This window comes from Zeus faber (genome assembly GCF_960531495.2).
Source record: "Zeus faber genome assembly, chromosome: 1".
Classification (NCBI taxonomy): Eukaryota; Metazoa; Chordata; class Actinopteri; order Zeiformes; family Zeidae; genus Zeus; species Zeus faber.
This window is the reverse complement of record NC_137193.1, coordinates 12,925,080-12,953,047: the sequence shown is the minus strand read 5'-3', so window position 1 is coordinate 12,953,047 and position 27,968 is coordinate 12,925,080. Positions and strand designations below refer to the sequence as shown.

At 50.2% G+C, this 27,968-nt stretch overlaps 2 protein-coding genes across 3 annotated transcripts in view; both read left to right on the top strand.

The window, feature by feature from the left end:
- The first annotated feature begins 1 nt into the window (after position 1).
- rnf115b (ring finger protein 115b) lies at positions 2–9,810 on the top strand. Its single transcript, XM_079999170.1, has 9 exons — positions 2–244; positions 1,045–1,103; positions 2,862–2,919; positions 3,018–3,244; positions 6,180–6,248; positions 7,337–7,415; positions 7,612–7,705; positions 8,057–8,172; positions 8,632–9,810. Exons 1-9 carry the CDS (start codon positions 152–154, stop codon positions 8,788–8,790), a joined length of 954 nt encoding a protein of 317 aa, XP_079855296.1. The 5' UTR covers positions 2–151; the 3' UTR covers positions 8,791–9,810.
- Positions 9,811–20,772: 10,962 nt separating this feature from the next.
- Positions 20,773–27,968, top strand: part of ash1l (ash1 (absent, small, or homeotic)-like) — a 34,590-nt gene continuing 27,394 nt past the window's right edge. For both annotated transcript variants that reach the window (XM_079999968.1, XM_079999967.1), the window contains exons 1-2: positions 20,773–21,390; positions 22,827–27,258. In XM_079999968.1, coding sequence (XP_079856094.1) covers positions 20,776–21,390; positions 22,827–27,258 — 5,047 coding nt within the window. In that variant the 5' untranslated portion in view covers positions 20,773–20,775. The remainder of the gene's footprint in view (positions 21,391–22,826; positions 27,259–27,968) is intronic.

Sequence of the window (27,968 nt, the reverse complement as noted above, 5' to 3'; positions counted from 1 at the left end):
AAAAGCCAGGCTCCTTCCTTTCCCCGCCGCGACCGGGGGGCGTCTGGAACCGACCCCACGGGAATCACCGACTTCTTTCCCCGAGCGACCGGTGCGGGCGCACGAGCCGGTCCCGGCGGCTGACGTCAGCGACAGCGCGAGACGACGAAAGATGGCGGAGGCCGCCGCCGCCGCCGCCGCCGCGACGCCGGAGCAGCGCTTCTTCTGCCACTGCTGCCGGGGCGAGACGGAGCCCGAACTCCCGGTGAGTTCACCCCAAAACACACACGCACACACGCACGTACCACTCGAGGGGAGTTTGTGAGCGCATGTTTGAAAAAATAAAATTAAAAATAGGGTTAAAATAATTTGTCGGGGGAAAAGTTCCAAACTAATCGATAATAATAATAATAATAATAATAATATTTCGCGTAAACGAGGTTGCCGTTGATATTTCCACCGGGGAATGAGGTGGAAAAGCTCTGTCGGTCGTTGCCATATTTAGAAGCGCTGCGCTGCAGCCGTCAACTCCGGACCGGTCAGCGCTCTCTGCAAGCGATGTGCGCATGCGCAAGGGTGTGTATATATATATATATATATTTTTTTTTTTTTTTTTTTTTTTTTATTCTAGGCCAGCAGTGGTGTAAGAACTCCACTCCAAAATGAAGGCAGCACGTCCACGTTTTCCACTTAATTTAAACTACACGGCGTGCACTTCAGGTGTTAAAAGGGAAAGTGGTTGTCAAATCCAGTGCACCGATAAAACAGCCTATAATAAGTAGTGAAGTGCCTGCTGCACCCTGTTTCCTAATCACAGTTTACAAAGAAATTGTGCGGGTGGAGGTGTCATATGTAATTTACTGAATCAGCAGCTTGATAGAGACAGTCCATAATAAACAACTGTGTTAGAAATGTAGTAGAGTAACAAGTATAGATATTTTCCAAGCTGCTGACTAAAAGTCCAAAGTCTCTGAATAAACTTAGGTACACATGCTTGAAAAATGTTCTTTCCACCAGACCATGTTATATTGATTTTTGGTATTTTTCCTTTATTTTCCTGTCCAGGATTTAATATGCCCCAGGTGTGATTCTGGATTTGTGGAAGAGGTGGCAGAAGACTCCAGGTACAGTCTTGATCGCTCTATACACAGAAGCAGGGTCCAATCTTGGTCTACGGGATGATTTGGGGAAAAGTTAATTTTTTTTCTTCACCTAGATATTTTCATCAAAACCTTCACATTCAGTTATTATCTGTATGTGTTCACATAATGTGAGAGCGGCTTCACAAAAACCCTTCATTGAATTTAGTTGATTCCATTTCATCAACCCGAAAGAGCAACTCAGTGGGCTGCGTTGGTCATGTGCACATGCATGCACAGACCTCCAATCACAGTTTAACAAAAGGTACTCCCATTCTGACCTCTCCGACCTGCAACCTAAAATTAGTTTGACACCCTTGCTGTATACTCCAAAGATGGCCGATTACCGTTGTTTTACGGTAATAATTGATAATAATAATAAATACAGCTGCAGGCGACAATACACGGGGTCCAGTGTAGTCGTGTTAGGTACGTATTTCAGTTTTACGAGTTTCCACAAACATCCTATCGACGCCAGAAATTTCCCAACCCTTCTATCTCAAATTGGACTCGCCAAGTTGACTTTTGAGACGGCTGGAGTGGACAGGGACTGAGAAGTGAGCGGAGAGAGCTTGTGAAGGATTCCCCCCCCCCCCCCCCCCCCGGCGGCGTCCGTTGACCAGAGATCGGCTCTCACAGCCTCAGCCCGACCGTTGATGTAGTAGCTGGAAATGGCAAAGCGGCCCCATACCGGCGGATCAGCTGCCGTCATTGATTGCGCAGCGGTTGTCCCGCCTCCTTGTTTCGATGAACTTCACCAACTACCTATCAGATCTGGGGGGGCCAATGGGATTTTAAGGATGGCCATCCCCCTAAAATCGCCAGCATTATAAACACCAACGAGTTCACCCTCAGAAATAGTGATGCTATTTTTTTCCACGTAAATTAAATGTTTTGGAAAATAAATTGTGTATAAATAAAGACATGTTTACTTTAAATAAAGCCTCTTATTTTTGGCGGTTGTTGTGAATATTTCAAACATGCTTTTAAGTACGGCGGCTACTCGGCTCATGTGTTCGACCGCTCGCGGTAGACTTACGTCTGCACTTTCGTCGCTAAATGTTCCTTTTGTTCGTTTTGGTAGGAGCAAAAAATGTCCCTCAAGAACGCCGTTTTAACAACTACTATAGTTCCTGGATCCTGCAGTGCTGACACAAAAGAAAGGGACAGTTTCTCCAAAGGTTCTTAAAACTTCCTGCGGTGCGAAAACGGCTTCTGCGACCGGTTATATATTTGGGGGTTTTACGCCGCCGCACAAGTTCGCTTTCTGAGTTTCCGTTAAACGCAGCATCAGATTGCGTTGTTTGTCTACGCCCGGCAACCGCTGTGCAGTGCACAGGGCGCGAGTCGCTGATGCGAGTGGCTTCCGAGAGACGAAGGTTGGACTTATATAATTTCGGGTGATGTCACATAGCGCCGCGCTCCTAAATTGAATTAAGTCGCACCAACATTCTTCAACTTACAGTGAATTTGCAACAGTTTTTCCACTTATTTCTGCTCCAAATGTAGATCGAAATACAAGACGTCTGAAACGTCCCGGTTCCAACGAGACCTCAACCATGTCTGTGTGTTCTGTGGTTGCCGTGTTTCAGCTACTTTTAGCCCGAAAAATGCCAAGAAAAGTAATAATAATAAAAACACAGCAAAAACAATAGGTTACATCCCTGCGGACCAGACCCCTAATAATGATGATAATAATAATAATAATAATAATAATAATAATAAGTGAAAATTGCTTCTCAGTCTCCTAGAGAACAGTACAAGAGCAGCCAATGAAGACTCGGGCACGCTCTTCTCAGAAGTATGTCCACACATAATGTTCACTGACATTTTACTACATTTTTGTCCACGAGCATAACATCCAAAAAAACCAACATCCGTGCGTTTCCTTCCGTGTAGTTATGGCAGATGCTGTTCATGGAGCGCTCGGCGCTGTTGTCGGATCCGACCGCCTCTGAGTCGGACGCGGACCCCGGGCGCGGCGCCGCCGCTGGCGACCACGCAGAGCCGGACCCCTCTCCAGAAGCACCGACCGCAGCGGAACCAGAACGGACCGAGCTGGACGCACCCCAGTCCGGCCTGGAGAGGAGGACGCCCCGCCCCGACCAAACACCTGCGGTGGAAGGGTAGGACCGTGTAGTGGCCTCATATTTGGTAGCAGTAAACAGCCTGTGGGCCATGACATCAGAAACCACACATTTCAAAACCCATAAGCTTCTTAAGTCTAATACGTAAGCTGCTGTAATGATGTGGAGGGATGGTGGATCGTTTTGCATTATATTATTATTATTATTATTATTATTATTATTAATAATGATAATAATAATAATGATAATTAGAAGAATAATAATATTAATAATAATGATAATAATAATAATAATAATAATAATAATGATAATGATAATAAGAATAATAATGATAAGAATAACTACATAATATTTGTATAGTATCTTGTCATACATGACATGTGACTCTAAGTGCTCTACGTTAAAAGGAGGCCATCGGATAGTGAGAATAAAAGCAAAGTAAAATGCATTTGCAAAAGTACAATAATACAATAATCAAAAGAATGAAATAAATGATGTACAGTAGCTTGAAATGTCGGCAAAACTCGTTAATATTACAGGCCCGTCCACGAGCTGCGCGGTAGGACATTTCCTGCGGGGAAAGGTGGCAAAAAATCTAGAATTATTCACGGTGGAGATCTTTATTTACACAGATCTGATCTTCATAAATGGTTGAAAATCCTTTGACTGTTGCCAGATGACTTCATACAGGAACACCCTTGTCTGGTGTTGGGGTGAAATCGACCCATTTAGAATTTGTACGAAGAGAAAAACGTTACAAGGATACAACCTTTTCAACCTGAAACTCCATGCGTGGCCTTGGCTTATTTTCTGTGAAGAACATGTAAAAGACAAAGAAGATCATTGAGTACACACATGCTACAATCCCCCCGCCCGGCCAGGTCCTTCATACCATGATCGGGTCAATTTGACCGGCACACACACACGCACGCACGCACGCACATACACACAAACACACACACGCACACTCTCAGACTCAGACTCAAACTAGATTTTGAACAAAGTCAAAAACATTTGTTTGAGACAAACAGATATTTGTGGACAGGGTGCAAATCTCATGGACCAATGGGAAGTGTGGTAAGAAACGTACCATATTTACCAAATTACCATTTTAACTGGTCAAGGCTGTTTACTTACACACACACACACCCACACACACACACACACACACACACTCACACACACGCACACACACACACACGCGAAAAGGCGTCCGTGATGCTGTTTCATCTCGTGCATTGAACGTGCCAGGCCATCACCTGCCACCATTTTCTGGGACAAGAACGTCTCAAAAGAAAGCTGAAAAAGGTTGGAACCATCGGAAGAAAATATGGCCTCCCACCTCAGCTTCCAACTGGAACGCCGACGCTGTGTTTTACCACCGCTGCCCTGGGCTCCTACATACCCAGAAATGTGGTTCTCATGAGCACGCCACACGGGGATCGAAGGCCCAGTGGTCGGGGAGAATCCGTGAACGAGAGGTCAAACTCCCATCGTAACGCCGCCAAAGGAGGGCGGGGGTAAGCAGAGCTGCTCTCCTGCTACAGCGGCCGAGGAAGAACCTTATGGTGGGGGACGGGGCGTGGTCGGACTTCAGTATCCCGGACCGGAAGCAAAGGAAGCTCCGGAGAAGACGTCGTTTTCTCGGGGAGCGAGGCGAGGCGGGCGCTGGGCGGCGCCCACGCAGAGGGGACGACGTCTGCCCAGGACCCCGTCTTCTCCAGCCGTAGCGAGGAGGGTGGAGGAGGCTCCCGCTGTCCCACCCCGACCACCCACACAGCCACAGCCTCCGGTGGCTGAAGTAAGAGTCCTGTTGTCGTTGGTGTGTGTGTGTGTGTGTGTGCGGGTGGGTGTGATTTGGATGTGCGATTTTGAGTATTGGGATCCACGTGGTGGAAAACAAATTCCTGAACTCATAAAGTATTTTCATTATTCTAGATTCCAACAAGAGGGAGCGCTGTGATGTGTGCGGCGGACTCCAAGACACAGAACACACGCAGCAAGTGTAAAAACTGCATCTGCAGTAAACACACCCCGAAATTCAGTGCACGTTGCGCTGCGTGGACAGGCACGCCCAACGTTATCCAACGCTATTTCGGAATTATTCAATGTATTTTTGTATGACGGGTACTGTGTTTCATAGACGGTGGCGAAAACAATGTACGTTTCGTCCACGTTTTGCGTTTACATTTGTTGTAAATCGCCCGCCTTTCCAAATGATCTTTGAGACATTTTTGAGGGATGCATTTCATACAACAGCCAGTGACGAAAACGCAATTACGTGTGGTCGTGTTTCTATTGTTGTGCATCACCTGTATTTGTTTTACGGCTTTGATTGATAATAAGACGAAGATAAAGTGAAAATCAATTGACAGTTTCTGTTCAAAATAATAAACATCAATGGAAACATCGTCTCGTTTCAATTTCTCCTTGATAGGCGGGATTTATGCCACTCAGGTCTTTACGATAGTGGATTTATTTTTACATTGATCATAAATTTATCACAAAAAACAAATGACACTTCCATTGTTGAATGTGATCGAGCAGAGATAATTTGCAAACATCAATCATGTTTTCTATATGGTTTGGAATTGAGATAAAGACAGGATGTTGAGGACTTAAAAAAAAATTTAAATTCTTATTTCTGTATCGCTTTTAAAACCCCAATTATGTCTCGGATCAATTTGACCCACGACATTACCAAGGGTCCAAAAAGTGAACCTAATAGAAGGGTTAAGAAAACTAACGCTCCATCGTTAACTGTCAAATGATAAAATCGGCATTCTTCTTCTTCTTCTTCTTCTTCTTCTTCTTCTTCTTCTTCTTCTTCTTCTTTGGGTTTGGTTCTTAGTTTGGCTTTTTGACGTGCCATGCAAGCAGTATAACATGGTGTCTGTTAACGTCAGGATAATTCTTTTATTTAATAATTACTGTTGGTATCTCTGGGTAAATTATCTTTCCTTCACCTACAAAGGATTGTGCAACAGTTCTTGGCCGGCCTGTTTGCCAACAGCGGAAACCCAGGCTCCACACCACCATCCCTGTAAATATATCTATTTATATATATGTGTACGTTTATATATAAATATTTATATATATGTGTGTGTGTGTGTGTATGTTTATATATATATATGTGTGTTTATTTATCTGTTTATCTGTTTATCTATCTATCTATCTATCTGTCTGATTATCTATCTGTCTGTCTGTCTGTCTGTCTGATTATCTATCTATCTATCTATCTATCTATCTATCTGTCTGATTATCTATCTATCTATCTATCTATCTATCTATCTATCTGTCTGTCTGTCTGATTATCTATCTATCTATCTATCTATCTATCTATCTATCTATCTATCTATCTGTCTGATTATCTATCTGTCTGTCTGTCTGTCTGATTATCTATCTATCTATCTATCTATCTATCTATCTATCTATCTATCTATCTGTCTGATTATCTATCTATCTATCTATCTATCTATCTATCTATCTATCTATCTGTCTGTCTGTCTGATTATCTATCTATCTATCTATCTATCTATCTATCTATCTATCTATCTATCTATCTATCTATCTGTCTGTCTGTCTGTCTGTCTGTCTGTCTGTCTGATTATCTATCTCTCTGTCTGTCTGTCTGTCTGTCTGATTATCTATCTGTCTGTCTGTCTGTCTGTCTGATTATCTATCTGTCTGTCTGTCTATCTATCTATCTATCTATCTATCTATCTATCTATCTATCTATCTATCTATCTGTCTGTCTGTCTGTCTGTCTGTCTGTCTGTCTGTCTGTCTGTCTGTCTGTCTGTCTGTCTGTCTGTCTGTCTGTCTGTCTGTCTGTCTGTCTGTCTGTCTGTCTGTCTGTCTGTCTGTCTGTCTATCTATCTATCTATCTATCTATCTATCTATCTATCTATCTATCTATCTATCTATCTATCTATCTATCTATCTATCTATCTATCTATCTATCTATCTATCTGTCTGTCTGTCTGTCTGTCTGTCTGTCTGTCTGTCTGTCTGTCTGTCTGTCTGTCTGTCTGTCTGTCTGTCTGTCTGTCTGTCTGTCTGTCTGTCTAACTTCTGTCTATCTATCTATCTATCTATCTATCTATCTATCTATCCGTCCATCCATCTCAGGTCCACCATGCTGCATTTGCACTCAAACCCAGGAGACTACGCGTGGGGTCAAGGAGGTCTGGACGCTGTTATCACAGAGGTCAGTGCGAATGCTTTGACATGTTTCTGTCTCTTTCCCTCTCTCTCCCTTCCTCCAAGAGGAAAGGAAGAGGCCTAGGGAAACACATCATCTCATGTAAAATGTAAATTGTAACCCTTCCCTGGACCCGTGGACTCACTCTTGTTCCCCTTTCCTCTTCTCTCCTGCACCCTCACCTGTCTTGGCTCCCCCGTAGTTGTTGGGCCAGTTGGAGAGCACCGGCCCCCCCCCCGCAGAGAGGGAGATGATCTCATCCCTGCCAACCGTCGGTGTCTCCCCGGAGCAAACGGGTGGGGGCTCCAGCGCTGACGTCATCATACATCATACATCATACATGTGTAAAGCCCCGAGCGGGGCCGTGTGCGCGATCGTGGCCACATTAAAGTGATTCCTGATGAGTTGGGATGGTGACGCTTAAAAGGTGTTAAAGCCTCGCCCACGTCCACTTTTATTTGACCCTCCACATTTTTTCTGATGTCCACCGGGCTGAGGGAAAGCACAATGCCCCACAACATGCCTCCACATGACCGGCTGAGTGCGGCGTCACTAAGTTACACACACGCCCCAAAATGCTGACATCAACTGCTGCAACGCACTGGAACTACTTTTACTGTTTCCTGTCGTTCTTCTTTCTCTTCCAGAATGTCGACTGGAGTGTCCAGTGTGCAGGGAGGAGTATTCTTTAGGGGAATTTGTCCGACAGTTACCCTGCTTTCATTATTTCCATAGTGACTGTATAGTGCCGTGGCTGGAACTGGTAAGAGGAGGACGGGGCCGCGGTCAGTCCCCTGAGGGCGGGGCGGGGTGGGGGCGCGGTGGGCGGGCGGGTCATTTTGTGCTCAATTTGATAGATTTGTGATTTTGATTTTTAACCCTGGAATCTAAACAGGGAGAATTCACATCCTCAAGTTCATCCTGGGAAGAATTCTTGGAATGGGAATTGTCGTGCCATAGGAATAGAGAGAGCATAAACATCTTGGAAAGAGATGATGTGTAGTAATTATTTTACCTTTGTTTTGCCAGGTTAGTGACGTTGAGTTTCAAAAATCTCTTTTGCAAGAGAGACCTGGTGCCAAGAAGCAACGTTAAAACACAAACACAACACTAGGGAGGGCGACGCGATATAAAATGAGATTCACACCTTCTTCTCTGACTACCTTTACTGGCGTCATTGTTGTGCTGAAATGTGTCGTCCTGCTCGCCATGCCTCCCTCAGCATGACACGTGTCCCGTGTGCCGGAAAAGCCTCGACGGCGTCGACAACAGCCTGGCCCCCACGTCGGAGCCCCCGGACCCCCCCTCTATCCGGACGGAGCGGCGGGAGCGGCAGGAGCGGCAGGAGCGGCAGGAGCGGCAGGAGCGGCAGGCCATCTGACAAACAAGCAAATAAATTCTCAAGACAGACACGTGCCCGCCCCGATGTCGCCCCCGATTACTATTCGTGCTTCCATTGACGTGATACACGACCTGCGTCCCGTCCTTGTGATAACCAGCGACTTCAACCCTTAATTAGGACACTTCTTTCAGGAAGCTTTTATCACTTCTGCCTCGTCCACATTACGTGATGTTTTGGGGTTTTTTTTCTTTCAAATCGTGAACGACAACGGCGAGGCCGGGCGGTGTGCATTCAACGGCTCTTCCGCACACGCTTTGAGGAGCTCGAATGTGAAGTCAGGGAACAGACGGGCGGGGTATCTTCCCCGTCAGATAGACAATAAAAGACGCCCGTGAGTCGCGTCCGTCCCGCAAGTCGCTCCTCTGGTTCAGAAGTCCCCGCTCGCCGCTTTCTTTGGCTTCCCCACTGCGCAGGCGCGCGATCCCATTGGCTGTTGGGAATTGCCGTTTGCGATTCGAGGCTTTGACGGGCGCACACCGAAGGATTTTGCAAAGTCTAGCCCCGCTGGAAATCAAACATGTTTGATTGAATCGGGACACGGCCGATTGGGATCGTATCGAGGCGGATTTGAGTTCTTTTAACTCACACGCACGTATCGATGACAGCTACGATTCCACGGCACGACCACCCCGGACTACCACGATTCACTCACACAATCGTTGCCCAACTGGCCTCGAAAATCACGTAATGTGGCCGTAGTTTGAAGAAGGACTCGTCCTCCCTGATCGTATCTCTGGACCTCACAACACGGAAATGGATCTCGCTGCACCGGACCTTCTGGACCTTGGCTTTCTGGGCGACGGCCTCAGGCGCCATGAACTTAATCATCATTACATCACAAATGACTGTCCAGAGCTTCGTGAGATTTGAAGTCGCGTTTTTGTATCGAGGCGCTGGATACCATGACTCTCTGTCTATGACCCCGGGTTTACACCTATTTGGGGTCACTCTTGTCCTCCCTATTTAAAGCAGTTATTAAAGCCTCTCCCTGTGATCCTCCCTCTCTCTCTGCTTATTTATTTCCCCTGAACAGCAACAGGTCTTTAAATGGGTCTCGAATTCAAATTTTACAAATCGTCAGCCTTGAAAGTCATTACATAGCCTTAAACGTCGAGATATGAGGTCTTGATTTCAGCGTAACCATTGTGTCTGATTTGATTTATTTATCCATAAGTTTCTCCCACCACGACTCAAGATCGTGGTGGGAGCTGTTGCCTATTCTGGATTAACCAACACACATTACATGTAACTGTCAGACCTGCAGAGAAATCCAAAAAAACAATATACTTAACTGTCTTAAGATCTATGGGTATAGCAAAGGTTAGATATATACTTCACCCTGCTCTGTCCTTTACCAAATATATAGTACTTACATAATTTACACTATGTGGTACTTACATTTAATTAAAATGTATTTTATTTTGTTAATTTTTTATTAAATTAAATTTAATCAAATGTAGTAAGAGAGATGTGATTTGACTGAAAATCAATCTTAAATTATGTTTACATTTTTTCGAAAGGTCTTAAAAATGATCACATGTAACTTCCTGATACCGAGATGTGTTTTTGATGTTTATTCTTATCTAGGTTAACTGGGATTTTTTTTTTCCAATCTTATTCCGTTATACACCACCACTACAAACCCGAGTCTTTATTACATACTATCTCCCATTAAGAGCGATTAAACATTTCTGCCAGAAAACGAGCAACAGTAGAACAAAATTGATTATAATTGTAGAAAATGAGTAACTAATAATAATAACTACTGAACAGTCAGAGAGAAAAAAAACTATCCCCAGAAAGTAAACACTCATCCCCTGATGGGTGGGGTGGTGGGGGTGGGGTTTGTGTGGGCGTGGTGGGAGGGTAAACACGAGGGTAAACATTGCCATGAGCCCCCCCTTAATTACACATTGATGCTTTCGAAGTGAAATCACCTGCATGGCTGCATGGCTGCATGGCTGCATGGTTGCATGGTTGCATGGCTGCATGGCTGCATGGTGCATGGTTGCATGGTTGCATGGCTGCATGGTGCATGGTTGCATGGCTGCATGGCTGCATGGTTGGTTGGTTCATGCAGCTTTTAGTGGGATCTGAGATCATGACAATTAGAGATTTTTGGTCACACTTTTTCAGCTTTTTCAAGGAGAGGGAGAGAGGGAGAGAGGGAAATGGGGAGACAGGGAAAGAGGGAGACAGGAAGAGAGAGAGAGAGAGGGCGACAATGAGAGAGGGAGGCAGGGAAAGAGGGAGGCAGGGAGAGGGGAAGAGAGGGAGACAGGGAGAGAGAGAGGCAGGGAGAGAGGAAAAGAGAGCGGCAGGGAGAGAGGAAGAGAGGGAGGCAGGGAGACAGGGAAAGAGGGAGGCAGGGAGAGAGGTAGACAGGGAAGGAGGAAGAGAGGGAGACAGGGAAAAGGGGAGACAGGGAGAGAGGGAGGCCGGGAGAGAGGAATAGAGAGAGGCAGGGAGAGAGGGAGACAGGGAAAGGGAGACAGGGAGAGAGGGAGACAGAGAGAGAGGGAGACAGAGAGAGAGGGAGGCAGGGAGAGGGGAAGAGAGGGAGACAGGGAGAGAGGGAGACAGGGAGGCAGGGAGACAGGGAGAGAGGGAGGCAGGGAGAGGGGAAGAGAGGGAAACGGAGAGGGAGACAGGGAGAGAGGGAGGCAGGGAGAGAGGAATCGAGGAGGCAGGGAGAGGGAGACAGTGAAAGAGGGAGACAGGGAGAGAGAAAGAGGGGGACAGGGAGAGAGGGAGAGAGGGAGGCAGGGAGAGAGGGAGACAGTGAGAAAGGGAGAGAGGGAGAGAGGGAGGCAGGGAGAGAGGGAGGCAGGGAGAGAGGGAGACAGGGAGAAAGGGAGAGAGCAAGGCAGGGAGAGGGGAAGAGAGGGAAACAGGTAGAGGGAGACAGGGAGAGAGGGAGGCAGGGAGAGAGGGAGGCAGGGAGAGAGAAAGAGAGGGAGACAAGGAGAGAGGGATACAGGGAAAGAGGGAGGCAGGGAGGGGGGAAGAGAGGGAGGCAGGGAGAGAGGGAGGCAGGGAGAAAAGGAAACAGGGAGAGAGGGAGGCAGGGAGAGAGGAATCGAGGAGGCAGGGAGAGAGAAAGAGAGGGAGACAAGGAGAGAGGGATACAGGGAAAGAGGGAGGCAGGGAGGGGGGAAGAGAGGGAGGCAGGGAGAGAGGGAGACAGGGAGACAGGGAGAAAGGAAGGCAGGGAGAGAGGAAGAGAGGGAGGCAGGGAGAGAGGGAGACAGGGAAAGCGGGAGACAGAGAGGGAGACAGGGAGAGAGAAATAGTGGGAGACAAGGAGAGAGGGATACAGGGAAAGAGGGAGGCAGGGAGGGGGGAAGAGAGGGAGACAGGGAGAGAGAGAGGCAGGGAGAAAAGGAAACAGGGAGAGAGGGAGGCAGGGGAGAGGAATCGAGGAGGCAGGGAGAGGGAGACAGTGAAAGAGGGAGACAGAGAGGGAGACAGGGAGAGAGAAAGAGAGGGAGACAAGGGGAGAGGGATACAGGGAAAGAGGGAGGCAGGGAGGGGGGAAGAGAGGGAGGCAGGGAGAGAGGGAGACAGGGAGGCAGGGAGAGATGGAGAAAGGGAGACGGAGAGGGGAAGAGAGGGAAACAGGGAGAGGGAGACAGGGAGAGAGGGAGGCAGGGAGACAGGGAGAAAGGGAGACAGGGAGAGAGGAATCGAGGAGGCAGGGAGAGGGAGACAGTGAAAGAGGGAGACAGGAAGAGGGGGAGACAGGGAGAGGGGAAGAGAGGGAAACAGGGAGAGGGAGACGGAGAGAGGGAGACAGGGAGAAAGGGAGACAGGGAGAGAGGGAGGCAGGGAGGGGGGAAGAGAGAGAGGCAGGGAGAGAGGGAGACGGAGGCAGGGAGGCAGGGAGAGAGGAATTGAGGAGGCAGGGAGAGGGAGACAGTTAAAGAGGGAGACAGGGAGAGGGGGAGACAGGGAGAGGGGAAGAGAGGGAAACAGGGAGAGGGAGAGAGGGAGGCAGGGAGAAAGGGAGACAGGGAGAGAGGGCGGCAGGGAGAGAGGAAGTGAGGGAGACAGGGAAAGAGGGAGACAGAGAGAGAAAGACAGGGAAAGAAATAGTGGGAGAGAGGGTGACAGGGAAAGAGGAAGGCAGGGAGAGAGGAAGAGAGGGAAACAGGGAGAGGGAGATAGGGAGAGAGGGAGACAGGGAGAAAGGGAGAGAGGGAGGCAGGGAGAGGGGAAGAGAGGGAAACAGGGAGAGGGAGACAGGGAAAGAGGGAGGCAGGGAGAGTGGGAGACAAGGAGAAAGGGAGACAGGAAGAGAGAGGGAGGCAGAGAGAGGGGAAGAGAGGGAGACAGGGAAAGAGGGAGGCAGGGAGAGGGGAAGAGAGGGAGGCAGGGAGAGAGGGAGAGGGAGACAGGGAGAAAGGGAAACAGGGAGAGAGAGAGGCAGGGAGAGGGGAAGAGAGGGAAACAGGGAGAGGGAGACAGGGAAAGAGGGAGGCAGGGAGAGTGGGAGACAAGGAGAAAGGGAGACAGGAAGAGAGAGGGAGGCAGAGAGAGGGGAAGAGAGGGAGACAGGGAAAGAGGGAGGCAGGGAGAGGGGAAGAGAGGGAGGCAGGGAGAGAGGGAGAGGGAGACAGGGAGAAAGGGAAACAGGGAGAGAGAGAGGCAGGGAGAGAGGGAGAGGGAGACAGGGAGAAAGGGAAACAGGGAGAGAGGGAGGCAGGGAGAGAGGAATCGAGGAGGCAGGGAGAGGGAGACAGTGAAAGAGAGAGACAGGGAGAGGGGGAGACAGGGAGAGAGAGGGAGACAGGGAAAGAGGGGGACAGGGAGGGGGGAGGAGAGGGAGACAGGGAGAGAGAAAGAGAGGGAGACAAGGGCAGAGGGATACAGGGAAAGAGGGAGGCAGGGAGGGGGGAAGAGAGGGAGGCAGGGAGAGAAGGAGACAGGGAAAGGAGGACAGGGAGAGAGGGAGGCAGGGAGAGGGTGAGAGGGAGACAGGGAGAGAAGGAGACAGGGAGAAAGGAAGAGAGGGAGTCAGGAGAGGGAGCAGGGAGAAAGGAAAAGAGAGGGAGGGAGACAGAGAGAGGGAGGCAGGGAGAGGGGAAGAGAGGGATACAGGAAGAGAGGGAGACAGGGAGGCATGGAGAGGGAGACAGGGAGAGGGGAAGAGAGGAAGAGAGGACGAGAGGGAGACAGGGAGAGAGGGAGACAGGGAGAGAGCGAGACAGGGAGAGGGTGACCATTGAGCAAGTCTCTTCCCTCCTCCTGGATCCCCTCCTCCTCTCCATCCTCCTCCTCCTCCTCTCCATCCTGCTCCTCCTCCTCCTCCTCCCAGCCTCCTTCTCTCCATCCTCCTCCTCCCCTCCATCCTGCTCCTCCTCCTCCTCCCAGCCTCCTTCTCTCCATCCTCCTCATCCTCCCCATCCCCTCCATCCCCCCATCCTCCTCCTCCTCCTCCTCATCCTCCTCCTCCTCATCCTCCTCCTCCCAGCCTCCTCCTCTCCATCCTGCTCATCCTGCTCCTCCTCACCCTGCTCCTCCCAGCCTCCTTCTCTCCATCCTCCTCATCCTCCCCATCCCCTTCATCCCCCCATCCTCCTCCTCCTCCTCCTCTCAGCCTCCTCATCTTCCCTATCCCCTTCATCCCCCCATCCTCCTCCTCCTCCCCATCCTCTTTAACCCCCTATCCTCCTCCTCCTCCTCCTCCTCCCCATCCTCTTCAACCCCCTATCCTCCTCCTCCTCCTCCTCCTCTCAGCCTCCTCATCTTCCCTATCCCCTTCATCCCCCATCCTCCTCCTCCTCCTCCCCATCCTCTTCAACCCCCTATCCTCCTCCTCCTCCTCCTCCTCCCCATCCTCCTCCTCCTCCTCCTCTCAGCCTCCTCATCTTCCCCATCCCCTTCATCCCCCCATCCTCTTCAACCCCCTATCCTCCTCTTTAACCCCCTATCCTCCTCCTCCTCCTCCTCCCCATCCTCTTCAACCCCCTATCCTCCTCCTCCTCCTCCCCATCCTCCTCCTCCTCTCAGCCTCCTCATCTTCCCCATCCCCTTCATCCCCCCATCCTCTTCAACCCCCTATCCTCCTCTTTAACCCCCTATCCTCCTCCTCCTCCTCCTCCCCATCCTCTTCAACCCCCTATCATCCTCCTCCTCCTCCTCCCCATCCTCTTCAACCCCCTATCCTCCTCCTCCTCCTCCTCCTCCTCTCAGCCTCCTCATCTTCCCCATCCCCTTCATCCCCCCATCCTCTTCAACCCCCTATCCTCCTCTTTAACCCCCTATCCTCCTCCTCCTCCCCATCCTCTTCAACCCCCTATCCTCCTCCTCCTCCTCCTCCCCATCCTCTTCAACCCCCTATCCTCCTCCTCCTCCTCCTCCTCCTCCTCTCAGCCTCCTCATCTTCCCCATCCCCTTCATCCCCCCATCCTCTTCAACCCCCTATCCTCCTCTTTAACCCCCTATCCTCCTCCTCCTCCCCATCCTCTTCAACCCCCTATCCTCCTCCTCCTCCTCCTCCCCATCCTCCTCCTCCTCCTCCTCTCAGCCTCCTCATCTTCCCCATCCCCTTCATCCCCCCATCCTCTTCAACCCCCTATCCTCCTCTTTAACCCCCTATCCTCCTCCTTCTCCTCCTCATCCTCATCCTCCCCATCCTCTTCAACCCCCTATCCTGCTCCTCCTCCTCCTCCTCCTCCTCCTTCTCCTCCTCATCCTCCCCACCCTCTTCAACCCCGTATCCTCCTCCTCCTCCTCCTCCCCATCCTCTCCAACCCCGTATCCTCCTCCTCCTCCTCCAGAACGACTTCATCACAATCCCTTCACTTGGTACCAGCACCACGCCATGTAAAGCACGTGTCCTGATGAAGCGCCGCTGCCTCGTTGCACGGACGAGCAGCACAACAGCCACAGGAGCCCAAAGAACCCCGAGAAAAACCAAGACGCACAGAAAGCCATGAAAGGACGGGGGGCCGAGTGGCGGCGTGTGGCCTTCGTACTGGCAGCGGGTGTGGATACAAACATAAGGGGGATGTTCTGCACACGGTGAATGAATGTGTATTAAATAATAAAGAATGGAGGGCAGTGAGTGAGCGGGTCGAAACCCCTATTACTCAAGTATTACAATTCTGAGGCCTTAGATATGACAATGTTATTATTAAATTATAATAACACAACGACAATATATTGCTTGTATATCCCTGTATTCCCTCCCTGCGCCCTCCCTCCCTGCCTCCCTCCCTCCTTCCCTCCTCCCTCCCTCCCTCCCTCCCTCCCTCAGCCCGTGTTGTACTGACAGTAGATACGGGGCAGAGCAGACATGGAGGCCCGAGCACAGAGCGAGGCCCGTCTCGGCTAGCGGAGCGCCGGAGACTGTGGCGCGGATTTTCTGTCCGGAGACATCGCGGACACACCGACTCCTGTAAGGCGCGCGGCGGCGGAGAGGGGGAAAGGGCCGGGATCCGGGGCGAGGGAGAAGGAATAAGGAGGGCGATCCATTTCGGGGGCTGTGTTGATTCAACGCAGCCGCCATTTTGTTGACAGTTCGTGTGTGTGTGTGTGTGTATGTATGTGTGTGTGTGTGTGTGTGTGTGATGTGTGTGTGTTATGTGTGTGTGTCTGTGTGTGCGCGGCGTGTGTGTGCGCGGCGTGTGTGTTTTTGGGGGGGTCTTTTTTTTTTTTTTTTTTTTTTTTTTTAATAATGACACAGCGCCGCATCTGTTCCGTTTCTTTGAACCCCCTTTGAAACGCTAGATCCTACACACGCACGCGGTGGTTCGTCTTCACACTTTACATCCGCGGAGCTCAGCTGGAGCGACAACAATATCGCATCGTTAGCTTTAGCCGAAGCTCCGGCGGCAGGAGCCCGGGCTGGGATGTGACGGAGCTGGGGGATCCTGCACCGTGGCCGCTGGGTGTTTATGTATATGTGTGTGTATATATATATATATATATATATATATATATGTGTATATATATATATATATATACATGTGTGTATATGTGTGTTGTAAGTGGCCTGGATGGGTTATTTCACCACCTACATGTACCACAGGGTTAGTGTTGGGGTTAGCGTGGTGATGATGGGCTGCTAGTTAGCCGCTGACACCGTGTTAGCGGTGGGTATCATCGTAGGAACGCTACTACCGCCTTACGAAATAATAATAATAATAATAATAATAATAATAATAATAATGATGATGATAACACGGAGCCGCAGCTCGTAGTGAGGGCCGTGTTCGTCCCCACATTGGTTATCCGAGGGTGTAATTCGCCTCGCCACCCCCCCCCCCCCCCCCCCCGCGCCGTTCCCCCGCTTCCCCCGCTCCCCTGCTTTCGAGCGGCAGGGATGGAGAACATATTTCTGGGTTAGTGTGTTATTCCGCCTCGCCGGGGCGTGTGGCTCGCTGGTATCTTTTTTTTTTTTTAAACCCCCGCTCGGCTGCGAAACGACAAGTCGGGGGGGGGGGGGGGGGGGGGGTGTGTGGGGGACTTCAACCACCCGCCCGTTACGGTCCGATTGAGGAGCATGTGTTGGTATCGGAGGAATGTGGCGGTGGCGGTGTAGGGACCGGGTGTAGATGTGGATGTAGCCGCTGTGTCTGCGGGGTGAACGCTGGGTGCACACGGCGGGGACGCGGCTGCTAACGGGCGGGTTCTTGCTATTATTATTATTATTACTACGGCGTTATTGCGATAAACGGGTGCTCGTATTTCCAAAAAAAAAAACCCCAGCGATGCAGAGTGGACGTATCTGACGCCTTTTCCATCCTTTGGGTGTGTTTTTTTTTGGGGGGGGGATAAATCAGTGCGTGGAAAATGACTCGTGTGGCTCCCACGCTGATACGGATGGCTGGAGGATTCAAATCCGAATAATGTGAACACCTTTATTTTGGACAATTGAAGCGGTGAGTAATAGTAACGGTATTGTTTAACCTTTTTATTTGATTTATTATAATACTAATAATAATAATAACAATTATTATTATTATTATTATTATTATTATTATTATTATTATTATTATCTGCTGTTGCTTTTGGCGTGGAGCACGACACCGATTTGACCGGAGCTGATCGATCTGATTTTGACAGCCCCGGGGCAGTAGCAGTCTACTCGTTCATTTGCCGCTAGTTTCAGTTTGGAGTTGTTAAACTATAATAATAATGATAATAATAATAATAATAATAATAATAATAATAATAATAATAATAACGCGATTTCCTGCAAACGATCCGCTTCTGCCGGTCGGACATGATGTAGTTTCATCCAGGTGTGATGGATGTGTATTTACACCGCGGAACGGAGTCGTCCCCTGCACGTTGACCGCTGTGGTAATATGGGAAAAGTCCAAAAGTTAACACCGGCCTGCAACTAATACGACAAGCCGACTTAAGGCAATTACACGGACTGCCTAATGCCCACGACCTGTCACTTGCTCCCCGCAGGGACGTGCACAGTCCTCCGGCTTGACTGACACCTGTCGTTGGGTTCCCACCAGGGGGGGGGGTTCATTCTAACTTTATCTACTGCCATTGATTTAGGAGATTTTGTTATTTATGCCTCATCCACTCGGTAAGCCAGTACACACGCAGGTAGCTGGCACTAGTTTTTGTCTTGCTCCAGGTGCTCAGGGTGCAGGACACCGGCGTGGGGCCACCTGGCACCACGCCAGTGGCCCTCATGCGTGTGGGGGTGGGTGCCGTACAGTTGCCGTGGCCAGAGGGAAATCAGCGGTTATGAACAGCGTGTGCAAAAGTGAAGAGGGAGTGAAAGGAGGGAGGGAGCCAGAGGAGGGGGCGAGGGAAGTTGTTTACTACCGCCTTCACTGTTCCATCGCTTTCTTCGGTTGCTGTTTCGTCGCTGGCTCATTTTCTCCCCCTTTTGTACTGTCTGTTGTTCCCCTTTTATGGCGTCCCTTAGCGGGACTTTAAGCTTAGCTGGAGGATATTGTGATTAAATGGGAACATCAAGAGAACGGCGGAACAAATCATCTTTACTCATTTGTGGAAAAAAGACGCAACATTTATCAAATGACTAGAACTGAGGCTTCCTACTTTTGGGGGGAACTATCCCAACTTTGGAGACAAGATACCGGTGTATCGATGCTCATCAAGGTTGCTGAGCTGTCACTCTCGAAAACGGAAAGAGTCTGCGCTTGGTATAAAATCACTTACGGGAGAACAAATACCAGTAAATGAATTAGTTTAGACGTTGGAAGACATCAGAGAGATGTTTTGACGCACTGAAAGGCGTTTCCATGGCCTCTTGTCAGTAGCATCTTGAAGAGATTGGTACTAGAGTGGCTTATTTTCAGCCCAGCTGCTGTCTGCCCAACGGACGTAGAGAGTATTGCCGCAGCCAGTTTAAAAGAATCGGGTGAACATTTGTCACTCCGAGAGAGAAGGACACAGAGAACAGAGCGGCGGTTGTGGTGGGGTAAAAATGTGTTTTCGATTAAAGGGAACACAGTGACTTTAGTTTGTCTGCTCCTCGCACTGCTCTCCAGGTTAGAGAAATAAAGGAGAAAGAGGATAGAAAAGCTTTAGGAGGAAGGTTGAAAGAGCAGCAAGATTGATTGAGTGCTGGAGAGAAGAGGGAGGTGTGATTTGAGTGTGGTATGTGTGGCGAGGGGGGAGTCTGGAGTTTAGAGGCGAAATGGAGTGAGTAATTGAAGTAAACACAGAAAAAGTGGGTGTGGGGAACTCCAGGCCAGACTCCAAGAATGGAGCTGCTGTTTCTGTGTCACTCCAGCAAAGAAAGGAAACCTCAAATACCACCCTCTCTTTCTACTACTCTCATCCACGATCAGGATCCAAAACAAACAGTGTCGTGAGCCTCTGTATGTCGCCCGATTCCTCCCCTCTCACCTCGCTGCTTTACCGATGTGATGACTTCTATGACTTTTACCGAAGCGCCGTTAAGTGGCTCCTTTAGTGCTTTCTGGTAATGTATGGCACACATCGCTCACCGTCACTCACTGTCAGCGACTGCTGGGAAAGCAGGGAAAGGCAGCCGGATATGCTGTCTAGTCCCAGAGCGCCCAATGTGCTGAGGTCACAGTTCTGAATTGCCTCCAAATGACTTCACCCAGAGAGAGCACCTGCTCGGGGGCGAATCCGCATTAAATCACTCAGTCGGCTGTTGAGAGCCGCAGACAATATCTTTGAATTGAGCTGTCCTTTAAGGAGCACAATTAAGAGACGGTCTGCTCCTTTCTGTCGATACCGGAGCTGCTCTATACTGGACTGAGAAGTTGGCCACTTATGCGGGCGCATTGTGACTACGGCTAATGAGGCAACATCAGGGATTGCTCATTTGGCAGCTCGGCGCATTATATCCGGGACGGTTGCGTTCGTCGACGCAGGCAAGGATTTGAAGTTCTCAGGTGGACAGTCCTAATTGAATCCGTCGCCGTAGTGTCACACCTTTTTCCGTTTCTTCAGGTAGAAGAAACCCCCAGCTGTACAAATAAGTCACAGATTATTACTGGCCCGTGAGGACAAAGACATTATAAATGTTGACCCAGACGGCATGAAGGACGGCCACTAACCAAATAAATGATAAAAGCTGTTTCACGTGGGCCCGTTCTCCTCTGTCATTCATTACAGGATGCTCTGATCTGCTTTATTCTTTGCTGTTTTGAATGGTAGAATACTATGCAAGCTGTCGTCAATTTCTTGATCCCTGTCCCATCTTCATGTTACTAATATGGAATCCTATGGCTTTGTTTTCCCCATCTCTCTTTCTCTCCCCCCTTCTCCCTTTTTCATCTCTCCTCACCAACACAGTTGAAGGAAGGAGAACGAGGGCTGGACAGCCACCAAGGAAGGCCGAGGAAGACCGCTGCGAACAAGAATTGCTTTTCACTGTCTCCACCCTCTCCCATCTCCTTTTCACCCACCGTCTTTCCCCCAAGAAAAACTCTACCCAGCATTCCAAAACATTGCCCCCCGCAGTCAACCCGCTCACCCCCTAAATCTCTGATGGATCAGAAGATTCAGGGGGGCACCGCATCTCCACCCCCCCTCCCCACCGCTCCCCCCGCAGGGGAGCGAGATAAGGAAGGTGGGGGTGGGAAGAAAGAAGAAGAGGAGGAAAAGAAAAAGAGGGAAAGAGAGAAGGAGGGCGCCCCTTCTGACTCCTCTGGTCCGGGTGGTGGAGGAGGAGTCGGGGCCGGAGGTGCAGACGGTGACCAGTCTCACTTCTCCATCAAGGAGAGCAGTCTCTCTGAGGGCAACGTCAAGCTCAAGATTGGCCTCCAGGCCAAGCGCATGAAGAAGCCCCCGAAGATTTTGGAGAACTATATCTGCCGCCCGGCCTTCAGGGCCACGGTGAGGCACACAAACCGCGGAGTAGGGGGTGGACGAGGGAACCGAGGGGGGCTGGTGGCCGAGGGAGCCAGCGTTCAGAACCAGAGTCCTCTTCCCAGCAGAGAGAGGGAAAAGGAGGCCAGCCCCTGTGTCAACAACAGGCCGACCCAGACATCCTCATCCCCCTCCTCTATCACCGGTCCTGCACCTCCTCCATCCTGTGCTCCTCCAGCAACCTCCACCACCACGTCTCCCTCCCCAGTGAACGGGAGTAGTCAGGTTAAAAGGGTAAGCCACGAGAACTAGGCTATATATTTTTTATTCAGGAACCATATTGCCAAACAGCTATTGCAAACCGAGGAGACCATTAGGAATTGCACAAGAAGTGTCTGGCTGCACACTCTGCCGGGGGGGGCGGGTGCATTCATTACTGAGAGCCAGCATGCTCACAAAATGTTCTCTGCTCTTTCTGTTTTTTCTTTATTGGCACAAACATTGTAGTGTTTCCCTACTCCCATTCTCTCTATCCAATCTGTAATTTTGTAAAAATTAAGCTTTAATCTATCTTACATACACTACAACATTAAGTTATAAGGTTATAACTATTATAGGGCTGTCGTTCCCGACTAGCTTACCCCAGTAAGTGGTGTGTTATTGCAGGGATAGAGGGCACGGCGTAAATTGTTCTTTTGATTTCTTTGTGTTCTCTGTTGCCCTGACTCTATCCATCATCCACTTACCCCTCCCCTCTCCTTCTGTCTGCGTCGCCTGTCCTCCGTCTCAGTGTGGCTGTGTCCTCTCTTCCTCTCTCCCTGGCGTGACCCCTCTCTCAAGCTCTCCCTCTTTGTCCCCAATTTGACCCTGATAAGTGTTATTGAGTCAATAGGAGCCTTTTCCTCTGGGCACAACTGTGAAGCAGCAGTGGGCAGAAAATCCTATCAATGAATTGCAGTTTGCGTGGTGATACACAAAAACCCTGGTTAGATAAGCTGTTATGTCTAAACACCTCTTGCTTATTGACAATTTGCACATGGGCTCGATCTGTGGCATTGCCAAATTTTCTAATTTGAAATGCTGTTAATTATCTTTGTCTTAGTTTGCAGTTAAAACTGCTTTCAATTAAGCCAAATTATTTTTCTCATGCATCAGTACTCTGATTCCTATTTATGGTGTTTTTTCTATATATTTATATTGTTTATAGTGCTTACCCTTATATGCTCTATTCAAGATTCAAGATTCAAGATTTTTATTTGTCACATACATATACATACTTCCATACATATATGCAGTGAAATGTAATGCAACGCACCCGGTGATAGCACACAATAAGTCCTAGGAAAAAATAAAAAAATAAAATAAAATAAAAAGTAGAAAATTCCTTTCTAATAGACCGACTAACTGACTCCTAAAACGTAATACAGTAAGTGGAATACTTATAGAATAAGATAAAAAATATATAGAATAAAATACAATAAAAATAAATTGAAATAAAATGGAATAGGTAGAAGGAATATGCCTATGTATATACAGATATGTGCATTTATTTATCTATTTCCTGCTGTCGCCTTTTTTGCTGCTGTAACAATGTAAATTTCCCCGTTGTGGGACTAATAAATGTTTATCTTATATTATCTTATCTTTAAGCACCTGTATATACAACTTAAGACTATTTAAACCATGATTAGTTGTGTCATTAATTATTCCACTCTTCTCTTTTATTGCAGGGTTCACCAAAAATGACCTGTAAATCAGACGCAAAAACAGACACGAAAGCAGCTGGCCCCGTACCTGAGAGACCACTTAATCTTCATCGCTCTTCATCAGACAGCAAAACACACCAGTCACACTCTGGGAAAAGAACACCAACTCCACAAAGCAACCTGCTGACATCCTCACCTTCACCACCATTACCTGCATCAAAAGAACCCAGCTTTGAAGGGATTAAGCCTCCTCAATATGCCTACATTACAGAGAGTCAGAGGGAAAAAGACAATAGGGCAACAAGTTGGGGAGCCCCAACCGTTACTGAGAAACTTGCCCAACTTATAGCAACCTGTCCACCATCAAAGACCCCTAAGCCCACTAAGACCATAAAGATGGCCCCCTCCCCTACACTCCCAAGCTCAGGCTTCATGGCCCCCACCGCCAAGCAACGAGACAGGGCCATGGCCAACAGAAACACATATTCTAGAGTGGTCCACCTGGCTCCACCCCCACCCGTGTCACGACCGCCTGGGCGGCCCTATGGCTCTCGGAACAAAGACGGTGTAAACGAGAAGTCATCCGTCTCAACACCGCCGAGGAAAGAGGATTTCGACGTTGCTGGAAAGTCTAGCAGCGGCGCAAACAGCAACGTAAACAGTAGCAACAGCAGCAGTCGCAGCAGCAGCCCCGCACTCACCTACAGCAATAGTCGCCTGACGTCCACGTCAAAGGACAATGTCAATGAAAACAGTAACACCAATTCTACCAAGTCACAGTCACGTCACTCTCACTGCTCGCCCCATACAACGTCTTCACCCTCTCGGCTCACGTCATCTTCCTCTTCCTCCTCTAATGCCACCGCAATGGAGCAGAGGATGGGCAGTGCAGTAAATCATCAATGCTCACCTGCCTCATCACAAGGACACCACGTACGAGAAAGCCCATCCCAGCACGAGGAGAACAGCAACAGAGAGAGAGAACAGGACAGGGATGGCCCCCCCAGAGACCTCAGCAAGTGCTCTCCTCTCTTAGGGATAGGAAGTGGGAAGGACAAGGGGACTGGTGTACAGTCACTAAGGGTGGAGAGGGGAAAGAGCTCTAGTCCTAGAAAGCGGAGTCCAAACCAGGACTCTTGTCGCCCTGGTCGGACCAGCAGCCCCCTTGAGCCCACGAGACAAAGGGCGGCATCACCACCCGAGCCTGATGACGGAGAAAACTCTCCACTGCCTCTTAGGGACGCCTCTCCTGATTCGTCCCTGGACTCTCCTGCAGAGCAGGACAGCAAGCCCCTGAAAAAGCGCAGAGGTCGAAAACCCCGCTGGACACGTGTCGTCAACAGGAGTCAAGCTCACAGGGCGGGTCAGGACAGTCCCAGTGACCAGAGTAAAATTCCCATGCCTCTATCTTCAAGCCTGGATATCCCCCCTCCGGTTAAGAGACCCGTTGGCAGGCCTCCCAACCCAAATAAAATCCGACCAAACCCTGTGCCACAAAACTCCATGTCACAGCTCTATTTACCCCAATCCAGGAAACGGGGGAGACCCAAGTCCAAAATGCCACGGCTCGATGCTCCAACACACAGGCGCCCTCCTAACAAGCTGGCTCCCTCCAAGGTCTTCTCATCATTACTTAAGTCCAAAGAGGAACAGGATCCCCCTGTTCTTCACCCAGAGGTAGACCTTAACCCCCCAAAACCAATGCCCAGGAAACGAGGTCGTCCCAAGCGCCTGCCCCCAACGTTACCGCAGGAGAGTCAGCCTCCAACTTTGGCTCCAGAAGCAGGCGATGCAGGTGACAAACGGTTCCGCACCAAAGGCAACGGGCAGCTCATAATGAGAACAATTATCGGCAAGATCAACAAGATGAAGAGTGTGAAGCGAAAGCGCATCCTCAGTCAGATCCTGTTGGGCCCGGCACCAGAGGAAACCCCACGAAGCGCGACCACCAGTGGAGTGGTGGGCCATGTGGCAACTGCAACACAGTCACTGTCCTCCTTAGCGGCCTCCTTTGGGGGAAAACTAGGGCCACAAATCAATGTCAGCAAAAAGGGGACGATATACATGGGCAAGAGAAGGGGCCGTAAACCAAAAACATCATCGAATTGCGGTTCCAAAGCTCCCACACCTCCCCCAGAGCCCTTCCTATCCCCGAACACCACTTCCCCTCTCCACCATCACCAGTCTCAGCAACAGCACCATATCTCCTCTGAGGTGTTCCCCTCCCCCTCCCTCTCCCAGTCCAGTGGGGGTCACAGCCCCATCAGTGACGGCAGCTTCGTGGAGCCAGGCTCGGTGCATTTTGCGGGTCACTATCACTCTCACCAGCACCACGGCCATCACTCCTTCCCCTTTCCCCCTCCCACCTTTTCAGCACCTAACCCTCGTGTGCTTGGATCCTCCGTGTCCTCTGGGGCAGCGGTGACATCCCAAAAAAAGTCATCTTGCCGTGGATACCATCACCATCACCATCATTACAGGCAGCACTACCACTACCACAAGCTCTCTCCACCCAGGCCACTGCACCCCACCTCACCTGCACCCCTCAGCGAGCTAAAAGAAGCCACGCCATCACCCGTGAGCGAGTCACACAGTGAGGAGACAGTGCCCAGCGACAGCGGCATAGGAACAGACAACAACAGCACCTCTGACAGGGGTGAGAAAGCGGGAGGGCCAGGTGGTCTGGGGGGAGTCGGGTTGCCCCCAGGAATGGGCAGTGGATTGCTTATGCCCGGGGTCATGGGTTCGACGATAGGCCCAGGGATCGGGCTTAACTCCAGAGGCAGGCGGCGGCACACCTCCGTGCTGCTTGAACACCCCTCTCCGACTCCATCACCACTTGGAGTGAGGTCATCACCTGACCCGCGCAGACCCCACCCAGCAGCCCCTGCCTCCTCACTTTTGGGACATAAAGAGAAACACAAGCACAAGTGCAAGCGTCGGAGTCACAGCTGCCCCGGGTATGACAAGCTGAAGAGGCAGAAACGAAAACGCAAGAAGAAATACCTGCAGCTGCGGTCCAGGCGGCAGGACCCAGACTTCCTGGCCGAGCTGGATGAGATTGTTGTTCGACTAAGTGAGGTCCGCATAGCTCACCGCACCACTGGGCACCGGCTTGGAAGTGGAATAGGCCTTCCTGCAGGGGCGGGCAGACTACCAGGGGTAGGGAGCAGGACCGCTGGTGGAATAGGAGGTGCCGGTGGCCCCCCACCACATCACTATCTCTCCAGAGACCTCCTTCCCACCATCTTTAGGATCAACTTCAGCGGGTACTACTCTCCCCATCCCGCTTACCCCTGTGACCCACTGCACTACGTTCGTAAACCAGACACGAAGAAGAAGCGCGGGCGACCTCCAAAGCTGAGGGAGTCCATGTCTGAGGTTCCCTTTGTACCCGGGCTCGGGTTCCCCCTCTCCAGCGGTGGGTTCTACCACCCCTCCTACAGTGTCCCCTACTCCTCTGGCCCACTAGGCTTAGGCTACTACCGAGGGTATCCGCCTGCCAGCGCTCTGTACCCACACCCACACCACCAGTCTCCCCACACAGCCCCATCCCACCACTCCCACCACTCTCCGTCTTTCCCCCCTCCTCCTCCACCATCATACATGCACCACCACCCTTCACACCTCCTGCTGAACCCTTCCAAGTTCCACAAGAAGAAACACAAGCTGCTCAGGCAGGAGTACCTCGGAGCGGGCAGGCCTCCCGTCCTCTACCCCCCCATGTCGGAGCTCTCCTTCAATTGGCACCACAAACACAAACACCGACACAAACACAGGGAGCGCTGCACTGAGGAGGAAGGTGAGGAAGGGGGCAGAGTCGCAACCGGTGGTGGTCATGTTGGAGTGGGAATAACCGAGGGTGGAACATCGGTGAGAGGTGAGCGAGCCGGCAGCACCGGGATAGCTGAACCCCTGCAGCGCTGCCGCTTCGGACGGGACTCCGCTTCGGTCACCAGCAACAACAAACAGCCAGCATCCGCCTTGGCCAACTCCCCCTCCTCATCCTCGTCCTCCTCTGCGGATAGGTATAAGCGCAAGGAGAGCTCTGTGTCATGTCTGGGGCCCTCCAGGCTAGCACTGAGCACCAGCACGAGAGGACACCATGCCGTGGACTCCTGGTTCAGGATGGGCAGCTCAGAGCCTGACTACAGCAAGCTATCCCGAAGCCAGGCGGCAGCCGGTCAGGGTCCCTTCTCAGACGGACAGGCCGAAGTCCCGGCGGGCTGCTCGGACAGCGAGGACGAGGATCCCCAAACGCCCACAGAGGATATGGAGCCAAGGGCCCAGGATCACCCCAACCATACAAACCTGTTTGCATCCGCCCTCACACGCAACTCTCTGAAGGCAAGCAGAAGCCGAAAGGCGGAGGGGGCCTCGCAGAGCTCCAGCTTTGCCCGCATGGAACGGCCGCAGAGGAAGGACCGATCTACGTCAGCGGAGAGGAGAGAAATGGGTGAGTCAGCCTCACACAGGCTTTGAATTACAAAGGGAACTGTTCAATAGGCCTTCTGCAGTGAAGTATCTATTCAGAAACTGATAAATGGGCTACAGCGTAGTTCACTTCAATTTATTTATAGTGACCCATTATAAGTGTACGTTTTGGAGCTCGAAGGCTTTTTGCATTAATTTGTTCTTGGAATTCAACTTCCAAAGCATTAAATCCTCTGTGAATACTGGATCCTGTAGCTTTAGAATTTGATTGACTACTCTGCACTGAAAATATTTTGACCTTAATTTAATCACATTGTTGAAGGTTATTGAATTCACTTGTGCACCTAAATTGTTTTCCAAAAATAGTCCTCTATCTGTTGCCTCAAGAACGCTGTTGGTGAATATGATTGGATGACGTCGGATGTGATTTATGGCTAGACACAACCGTGGTGAGGCTAGAACACAGTGCAAGCCATTAATGCCTGCGATGATTTTATTAGAAGACTATATATTTGTGCAATGACTCTTTCAGAATCTGCGATACGGCAGACCAAGTAAGCGCTCTGTCCTTGCTCAATCTCTGTTGCTCAGTGACCCGTGTCCCGTTGAAATGGTTGTGAGTCACAGAAACAATGCCTAGATTGAGGCCTCCACTTCTTTAACTATGTCTTACACTGTGGGTCTTGGATAAAATACCTCAAGGACTACGTTTCCCGTGTCTCTTAAGCCCTC

Excerpts from the sequence above, each read along its gene's own strand:
- rnf115b (XM_079999170.1), top strand. The coding sequence starts at position 152 with ATGGCGGAGGCCGCCGCCGCCGCCGCCGCCGCGACGCCGGAGCAGCGC. Across the intron at positions 245-1,044 it reads AGACGGAGCCCGAACTCCCG|GATTTAATATGCCCCAGGTG; the intron begins GTGAGTTCACCC and ends TTTCCTGTCCAG. Across the intron at positions 7,706-8,056 it reads TGTCTCCCCGGAGCAAACGG|AATGTCGACTGGAGTGTCCA; the intron begins GTGGGGGCTCCA and ends TTTCTCTTCCAG.